The 10,000-nt window shown below is 49.5% G+C and overlaps 1 protein-coding gene across 1 annotated transcript in view; it reads left to right on the forward strand.

Annotated features, from left to right (window-relative positions):
• The window catches only part of robo4 (roundabout, axon guidance receptor, homolog 4), a gene marked incomplete at its 5' end in the record, with an annotated part of 26,455 nt that overhangs the window by 6,521 nt on the left and 9,934 nt on the right, over positions 1–10,000 (forward strand). The window contains 11 exons of the mRNA XM_084436950.1: positions 2,051–2,208; positions 2,522–2,642; positions 3,216–3,354; positions 4,682–4,809; positions 5,614–5,729; positions 6,090–6,321; positions 6,947–7,068; positions 7,926–8,094; positions 8,516–8,686; positions 9,267–9,309; positions 9,473–9,588. Coding sequence (XP_084293076.1) covers positions 2,051–2,208; positions 2,522–2,642; positions 3,216–3,354; positions 4,682–4,809; positions 5,614–5,729; positions 6,090–6,321; positions 6,947–7,068; positions 7,926–8,094; positions 8,516–8,686; positions 9,267–9,309; positions 9,473–9,588 — 1,515 coding nt within the window. The remainder of the gene's footprint in view (positions 1–2,050; positions 2,209–2,521; positions 2,643–3,215; positions 3,355–4,681; positions 4,810–5,613; positions 5,730–6,089; positions 6,322–6,946; positions 7,069–7,925; positions 8,095–8,515; positions 8,687–9,266; positions 9,310–9,472; positions 9,589–10,000) is intronic.

Here is a 10,000-nt window from a genome sequence, read left to right on the forward strand (position 1 = left end):
TCTGTTCAACCAGGACTGGGACAGAATGCAGTGTTGAGGCTTTGGTAGCAGCCTTGCAATTAAAACGCTTTTATGAAGATCTTGATTAAGCGTATGACCCCTCCTTAGGAACAAGAATATAAAAAGCCACAGTACACCATACAAGCCAGGCACACACACACACGCACACACGCACACGCACACACTGAACTCTCCAACACACACACACACACACACAGACAGAACTCTCCAACACACACACACACACACACACACTGAACTCTCCAACACACACACACACACAACTCTCCAACACACACACACACACACACACACACACACACACACACACACACACTGAACTCTCCAACACACACACACACACACACACACACAGAACTCTCCAACACACACATACACACAGAACTCTCCAACACACACACACACACACACACACACACACAGACACGCATACACACATAACTCTCCAACACACACACACACACACACACACATACACACAGAACTCTCCAACACACACACACACACACACACGCATACACACATAACTCTCCAACACACACACGCGCACACACAGAACACTCCAACACACACGCACACACACACACACACACACACACACACACACACACACACACACACCAACCCGACACTGGTAGCTGATGTGCAGACTGATATCAACCTGATATACGATACCAGAGGGCAACAGGAAGACCCTCAGAACACACAGCCCCCCCCCTCCCCCCTCCCTCCCTAGAGAGAGAGACATCACCATGTCCCCCTGTCTCCAATGTCAATGTTTACACCCCCCCCTGCCCCCCTCCCCAAAACAAACACCCCCTGACCTCCACCCAGTGTTTGCCCCCAAACCAGGGGTCACCCTGCGACCGCCGGATTCCTCAGCTGGGCGCTCTAATTAGTCCTGATCGACTGCAGCCCCCCCCCCCCCACCCCACCAGCTCTGAGCCTTCTCTGGTGGAGTCCGGACCACAGGGACAACAGACTAGCACGTCTGGACGTCCGCAAGGACCGTAGCCGCTCCGTCATCCTGAGGTACTGAGGGGTAGAACCCGAGCGACGGTAACGGTATGACACCCTATCCTAAACCGGCAAACATTCAGCGAGGCATTCCAAAAATGTTGTTTTGCGATTCGCAATCCGGCACATTCAGAGGAAAAGTCATTGTCTTCGTCCTTTCAATGGGAGGAAACCCCCCGAGACCATCGATTGTATTGGTTCACACAGTTGACCTTTAACGGTTGAGTAAACATAGCTAGTTCCTGTAAATAGACCTAGCTTGTCTGTGTACTATTGGTTCTGTTATTGCGGTGTAGTCAAGTTGGTTCTGTGGGCTGGGGGGAGACTTTTCCTAGTGAGTCTGTGTGGATTGTAAGAGGTTTATTTTAAACGGAGGCACAGATACACTTCATTTACACACGTCAGCCATTTTGCTCTGAAACAAAGGTCAAGGCTAACGAAATGACTAGTGTTGTATGTCTTGTTACATTGTTGGTGTTCAGGTGTATTTTCAAGAGATTTACAGTATTGTGAGGCATGTAGGATCATGTACAGTACAAGCCAGTGTGTGAGTTATTCTATCGTTTGAAGCGTCGTGCTTGTGTGGAGCTCAGATTGAACGCTGGCATGAGTGGTGGCGAAGCACTTAGCACTGTCGCCTCGCAGCGAGAAGGTCCTGGGTTCGATTCCCGCCGGGAGTGTTCTCCCCAGGGTTCTCAGGTACTCAGGTTTGACTTGGACTGAACACTTGGACTTGGTCTCCGGGCGCCACTGACGAGGCTGCCCACTGCTCCTGGCTGCCCCTGGATGAGGACAGCTTGGACGGGAGAAACGCAGGGGGACAAACTCCACCAGCAACCCCTGAAAAAAGCCTGAGCGTGCTGTGTTCGTCGCTCACGTTAATCGTTAATAAAAAAAAGACCCACGGGGGTCCTGTCGTTATTATTAATTATCGGACGAGGACTACTATAATTATCAATCGGTAATCTTCCGCGACGGTTGTGGACGTGACGCGTGCTCCGTGCGTTTGCAGCGCTGCGCGAGGAGTTCCGGACGCAGCCCAGCGACATGGAGGTGGCGGTGGGGGAGGTGGCCGTCATGACCTGCAGCCCGCCGGTGGGACACCCCGAACCCAACGTCATCTGGACCAAGAACGGCGTCCCCGTCAACAGCACGGACGGACACTACACCGTAAGACCCCTGCGGATGTGTGACACGCGCACGCACGCGGACACATGCACATGCACACACGCACACACACATACATACATGCACGCACACATTCACACATACACACACACACACACACACAGACACACATACACACACTAAATGATTAGTGTTTTGGGTGCTAATCTGATAGTGTTGATGAAATGAGAGAAATGTGTTATCATTACATCACCCATAGAGGGCGCCATTGCCCCCCAAAAAATGAATTACACACAACAGTACTATACCATCCCATCCCCAGACAGCGCTCTGTCCTGCCCCCCTCTCTCTCTAGGAGCTGAACGGGAAGCTGATCATCGCCCCGGCCCAGAAGAACGACTCCGGGGTGTACGTGTGCGTGGCCAGCAACACGGTCGCCGTGAGAGAGAGCAGGGGGGCGCGTCTCTCTGTGCTAGGTAATAACAACTCTAGGTAATAACAACTCTAGGTAATAACAACTCTAGGTAATAACAACTACGCTCTGCTACCTCGGGGTGAGTGACTGGTTGCCCCGTCACTCCGAGGCCCCTGCGGTCGATCGACGCGGTCAGGGCTCTTCTCTGTCCTGGCCCCTCAGTGGTGGAATGAACTGCCCACTGACGTCAGGACAGCAGTCGCTGCCCATCTTTCACCACAGACTCAAAACCCCTCTTCAAGAAGTACTACCAGGATCCTCCCTCTTAAGTACCTATTGTTTTTATATTTTGCTACTCTTGCACTTTGCCTTTAACACTAGATTATGCTCTTAGTCACTTGTTTAGAAAGACACTTGTGAGTTCTGGCGAATAGTAGTACACTGACTAATGCAACTATTGTAAGTCGCTTTGAATCAAAGTGTCTGCTAAATGACTAATGTAATGTAAAAAGACAATTTCTCCCCTCAAGCCCGTATCTCAAAATGAGGCGACCGCCTTGATGACCACCAGCTCCTCATATACGACAGCAGACTAGCTGACCCCTCTGGTCTGGTTCTCCTCCTCCTCCTCCAGCCAGACCGGTGCTGGTTCTGAAGCCCGAGGACGTGTCGGTCCGGACCGGGGAGTCGGCCCAGTTCTACTGCGAGGCCAAGGGGGACCCGGTGCCGGCCGTGGAGTGGAGCAGGGAGCAGGGCCCGCTGCCCAACGGCAGGTCAGAACCCACACAGAACCCGCGCAGAACCGGGTCAGAACCCGCGCAGAACCCACGCAGAACCGGGTCAGAACCTACACAGAACCCACGCAGAACCGAGTTAGAACCTACACAGCACCCGCGCAGAACTGTGTGGGGATTAGAGATTGATTAGAGATTGATTAGAGACTGATTGGAGATTGATTAGAGATTGATTAGAGACTGATTAGAGAATGATTAGAGATTGATTAGAGACTGATTAGAGATTGATTAGAGATTGATTAGAGATTGATTAGAGACTGATTAGAGAATGATTAGAGATTGATTAGAGAATGATTAGAGACTGATTAGAGACTGATTAGAGATTGACATTGAACAGAGATCAACATGCTTTAACCCTTAAGGGCCCGTGCTGAATTCAGAGCAGCTTTCTGATGTTGGTGTTGTCTGATATTTATTTAAATTTCATCAACTTAACACAGAACAGTGTGGTGATTCTCAGATAAACAAAAAAAACAATCCCTGTTAGTTGTGTTTTTGAGTTTGGGATATTCATCGTCCAGAGGACAGAAAACGATCACTTCAGTTGGACGTTATGTCACTTAAACACTGTGTCTCTGTCTCTAATGACCTGGTTTCTCCTCTGTCTCTGTCTCTAACGACCTGGTTTCTACCGTAGGCCGTCCTGTATGACTGTGTCTCTGTCTCTAACGACCTGGTTTCTCCTGTAGGCCGTCCTGTATGACTGTGATTAACGTCTTTACTCCATCCATACTACTTTACTCCATGCACAGTGCTTTGTGGGCTATGTGATGTATTTCATATTGTTCTATGTTCTTCTGTGTGTGTGTGTGTGTGTGTGTGTGTGTGTGTGTGTGTGTGTGTGTGTGTGTGTGTGTGCGTGCATATGTGTATGTGCATGTGTGTGTGCCTGCATGCATGTGTGTTTGCTTGTGCGTGTGCCTGCGTGTTTGTGTGTGTGCGTGTGCGTGTGTGTGTGCGTGTTTGTATGTGTGTGTGCGTGTGCATGTATGTGTGTGTGTGTGTGTGTGTGTATGTATGTTTGTGTGTGTGTGTGTGTTTGTATGTGTGTGTGTGTGTGTGTGTGTGTTTGTGTGTGTATGTACTGTATGTGTGTCTGTATGTGTGCGTGTATGTGCATGTCTGTGTATATGTGTGTGTGTGTGTGTGTGTGTGTGTGTGTGTGTGTGTGTGTGCATGTGTGTGTGTTTGTGTGTATGTGTATGTGCATGTGTGTGTGTATATGTATGTGCGTGTGCATGTGTGTGTATGTGTGTGTGTGTGTGTGCGTGTGTGTGTGTGTGCGTGTGTGTGTGTGTGTGTGCAGGTACCTGGTGAACCCTGACCAGAGCCTGCAGGTCCACTATGTGACGGTCCAGGACGCGGGGCGGTACACCTGCACGGCCGTCAACGATGTGGGCGTGGCCACCGCCAGCGCCCAGCTCCTGGTCGAGGGTGAGAGGTCAACCTGAGGTCATAGGTCACCTGTGTTTGATTCTTTGCTGGACTTGACCTTACCACAAAAGAACAGTTCAATAAATTGGGGAATGAATAATAATAATAATAATAATAATAATAATAATAATAAATATAGAGGCAATGAGACTATGGATACGCCCTTAAGACTGACAGAGTGTGAGACTGACAGGCAGACGGACTGGCCCACCTGGTAAATCCAGTAAGACCAGTTAAGGTTTGTAGCTGGTCCAGATGGATTTCCCAGCAGGGCATGACAGTGCCAACCTACTGCATTGTGGTCATCTTTCAACCCAGCAAATTCTGTGTCACACATTTATCACGGGCACAATGTTATACACCACCTAGCAGCCAGAGGGCGCTGTGTGCACGTTTTGAAAGGACACTGCAGTACTTGGCATGAAGGGCCAACTGTGTCACGCCACGAATCCTGCAATTTTGAACTAAACAACTTGTCCTTATAATCCTTGGGGGTTTTCTACCAGCTCGATGAACCCATCATCTCATTTACTTCACTAGCTGTCTCCAAATTCCTGTAACTGTTAGAATTTTGTTGATAGAACATTGTTGTTTAGCAATGTACCTGTAGGTATTAAGTCACTTTTCCTGTTGTGGAGTTGAACTTTAGTAAAGAGCCTCAGTGTCTTAACTTACAGTAAGTGTGTTAAATTGTGTTAGAGACAATTTTCCAAATTGATCTTATCTTAACAACATATATCACAATGTTGATGATTTACAATCATACACGCGTGTTTAATTCCTCCATGTTGGTCCGCTCTGCAGACGCCGCCAGCACCAGACTGAGGGAGCTTCACAGGGAGCTGTCCGCGCTGCGCGTGGTCCTAGAGAACGTCACGTTCACGACGCTGGCCTCCAACATGACCCTGGTGCAGTGGAAGGTACGGCCCGTCACCGGTTACATACGGCTTAATGATGACGGCTAATGGATGATTGCAGCAAGGTTTTCAATCAATCAATCAATCAATCAATCTATCAATCGATTAACCAATCAATCAATCAATCAACCAATCAACCAATCAACCAATCAACCAATCAACCAATGAAGCTAATTGAAAGAGGGAAACGTTTCTGAAAGTAGGGCGTTCTCAGCTCGGCGTCGTTTTCCGCGTCGCGTTCTAACGCCGTGAGAACACCCATCGACCGACCGTGTTTCTTCTATCGTCCGTGACGCCTCTGAAGAATCACCCATAATGCAGCAGGCTGCGCCTCCTCCCGTGTCCCCCCCCCCCCCCCCACAGCTGCAGTCACTCGCGTCCCCGCCGCACTACCTGGAGGGCTTTGAGGTTCTGCACCGCTGGCTCCTCCCCGCCACCTCCGACTGGGCCGCCAGGCGGGTGGCGCTGCCCGGCTACCAGGCCACCCTGGGGCCCCTCAGGAGGGGCTACAAGTACGAGTTCAAAGTTCGTCCCTACGGCAGCGGCCTGTACGGCAGGGAGAGCAACACCAGGCACCTGAGGATCCCTGAGACCGGTGAGCGCTCGCACACACACACACACACACACACACACACACACACACACACACACACACACACACACACACACACACACCTCAGACAGACCCGGAAACAATAGGCTGTTTGGCAGTTCAACTCTTATTGGTTTTGTTTTGATTAATCTTCCGCCAAACAATGGATGAAATGCAGACATTAGACTTGTGATATAATGTTATTCCAGTGTTATTCTCTGTATATACAGTATCTGAATTCAGTCAGTTAAAGCTGCTTGAGACAACCAGGCACTTTGGCGGCCCCTCTGGTCGTGATAAAAACTGCGGTATACTAGCAGTACACTAGCAGTACACTCATGCGGTCTCGTCACAAAAAATGATTCTTTGGGTTTTGCTAAGGCCAATTCATAAACTATTAGCAGAAAACCCTGAAAACGTTACTATAAAAGTTATCTCATGCAGCTTTAAACACCATGGTCTCACTCTCAGTCAGCTAAAATGGTGTCCTGCTGGTTTCTTTGATGTCACTCTGGTGGTCCGGAACATTCTGAAGAAATAAAGACGGTCCGCACACTGTATAAAGCTCCCAACGTGAGTTTTATTAGCACTGGTGGTCTGGAACATTCTCCCATCTCCCCCCCCACAGTGCCCAGCGCGCCACCGCAGGCCGTTTCCATAACGATGACCCCGGACCGCGACGACGTGGCCCACCTGACCTGGGACCCGCCCCCTCACGACGCTCACAACGGCGTGATCCAGGGCTACCAGGTGAGAGCCAATCACAGAGAGGCGGGGCTGGTCTGACACGCCACCGTGACGGACAGGTCGCCGGTCGTCTCGGTCTGTATGACGCGTTCGATCATTCGGTGTTTGAAAAGGTGACCACCTGTGACCACATGGGTACCGATGTGACCGTACCAAACACAATTGGCCTGTACAACAGACAAAACAACTGACTCTGTACAACGGTATACTCAAATGTTATTTAATTGCACTGCCAGAACATCAAGGACACAGTCTCCTGTGATATTTTTTTTTTATTATTATTATTATTATTATTTTTTATATATATATATATATATTTTTTTTAAAATATTTTATTTATGATTTTATTTGTAAAGGGACAGTACGTACATATTAATCAACAGCACACATTAAAAACATGACTATAAATATGTCAGTATTAGCTTAACGCTAATGTTCAACTGTTGTCCCCGGGCGTGGTGTTAAGGCCGCTAAACACAGGAGCCCAGACGGGCGGCAACAATTAAAATGCAAAATACAAAGAGATAAGAAAAGCACATTAAGACACATTAAACAAACACGTATCCAGACACAACACAAACATTAGCATACGCTTAAGACAAACATTAACAGACGACATAAGAGTAAAACATTTAAGAACTGTACAGTACAATCATGCAGATTTGAGATTATGTGTGACAGATCTGCATGTGCTGCTCAGTCTTGTGTGTGATTGGATGGGAGATGTAGATAAGGATCAAATTGACTGCTAGACTACGGATAGTAAATCGCCAGTTTGCCTTTAAATGTCTATCTGAGCACCTAGGACTGGAATGAGGAACTGAGCGCGTGCGCGTGTGTGTGTGTGTGTCCCTGTCCAGGTGTGGTGTGAGCAGGTGGGGGACCAGCAGAGCCTGAACTGGACGGTGGACAGCGGTCAGCACAGCCTGGAGATGACCGGCCTCCAGGGGGGGCGCTACGTGGTCAGGCTGGCGGCGGTCAACGGGGCGGGCGTGGGGGTGCGGAGCGACCCCCGGCCGCTCGTCATAGGTGAGGCCAGCGCGGCGTAGCCGGGGTTAGGGAGGTCATCGAGTTCGGGGGATAAGCCTTGTCATTCGTTTATTACTGACCAATCAGAGGCGACGGATCTGAATCCCCGGCCCAATCAGATTCAATCCAGACTACGAGAAACAGCAACTACCTAGCAACCACGCTGCCGAGGATGATTGCGATTGGTTTAAAGAAATAGTGTTTTTATCCCCGAATGGTAATGAGTCCAGTCCAGTCTTTCCCCAGCGAATTCTGGACATCTGGCCGTAAGAGACTATAAGTAGCTAAAGATGCGCTCTCTCTCTTTCCACTGCTTATTCTCTCTCCTCCTTGTCTCCCTCCATCTCTCCCCCTCCCCTCTCTCTCTCTCTCTCTCTCCCAGACTCCCCGCGTGCCAGGTCTGGAGGAGGAGGAGGGGGAGGAGAGGGGGGAGAGGGGGGCATGTCCTCCCTCCTGGCCGTGCTCAGGGACCCCGTGTTCATCGGGAGCATGGGCGCCCTCCTGTGGTGCGTCCTGATGGTCACTGCCGTCTGCCTGTACCGCCGCCACGCCCGGCCCGACCACCTGACCCACGGCCGCGGCAAAGCTAAAGGTCAGCGGCGAGCGGGCGGGGCCTACCTCGGGCATTGATTAGCACGCGTCAAATGCATGCTGATTCCCAACGGCTCGTTAAGGGCGGCCAATTAGCGTTAGCTGCTAACGAGGTGCCCAAGAGGTTGTCACGCTCAGAGTGTTTAACAAGAGGAAGGATACACATTTGTCATAGCATATATCATTATGTGAGACTGTAAATTGTTTATGGTGTTATAATGTTTACATAACATTTATATAAGGCGGTCTATCTTACACTGTCGCAACAACTGAGGTTAACAATTGACTTACGGTAGAGTTTGGTCGGCACTTCCGTTTAAAATCTCACTAGCGGTTGGGTTAGATTTGAATCCTCAGCACCCTTCCAAGTGGTGAGTAGACTCACATAGTCACAGTACAGGAACAGGTGTCAAAGCTGAGTGCCAAAACCGTTGCTCTAGTCAGAGTCGTGGCGGTCATTTGAGTCTCACCCGTCTTCTGAAGCCTTTCATCAACATAAACATTATTTGTTGTTTTGTTGTTGTTTTTAATAGAGTACCAGCTGTGCTCTCATACTAACGTGCATCGCTGTTTCTCTCCAGGTTTGTACAGACTGGCGAGTCAGGACCTCATCATCAAACACAGGTACGTGAGACGGCCGATTTAGTCGAGTACAAAGCGTGACGTGATCGTCCCTCCCCTGAGAGAACGCAAGCCCGGTACCTCGACGACGAGGTCCCGGGACGCCTGGTTCTGGAGCGTTCTGGGCGTGATATCCCGGGTCGTTGTTTCTGTCCCCGCCCTCCAGGATGGCGGCGCCGGACTCGCCGTGGATCTCCGGGGCCTGGCGGCCCGCCCAGCCTGACGAGCAGTACCAGGGCCTCTGGGCCCAGAGCCAGGAGAACCCGGGCTTCAAGAAGACCAGTGAGTCCTGAGCGCAGCTCGCTGGGATCTGTTGTGTTGCTTGTATTTATTGGGTTGTATTATTATTAGTATTATTTGTATTATTTGTATTATTTGTATTATTTGTATTATTTGTATTATTTGTATTATTTGTATTATTTGTATTTTGGGGTACTTTTAAAATGCATTTTATTGAACCTTTATTTTGACAGGTAAATCTCATTGAGACACAGGGTCTCATTCTCAAGAGAGACCTGGTCAGACAAACGGTGGCAAAACAACACAAAGTTACAGACAGACAGACAGAAAGACAGACAGACAGACAGACAGACAGACAGACAGACAGACAGACAGACAGGACATTCAACACAGCACAAAGTTACAGACAGACAGACAGGCAGACAGACAGACAGACAGGCAGGAAGGACATTCA

The sequence above is a fragment of the Borostomias antarcticus genome (genome assembly GCF_949987555.1).
Source record: "Borostomias antarcticus genome assembly, chromosome: 1".
NCBI lineage: Eukaryota > Metazoa > Chordata > Actinopteri > Stomiiformes > Stomiidae > Borostomias > Borostomias antarcticus.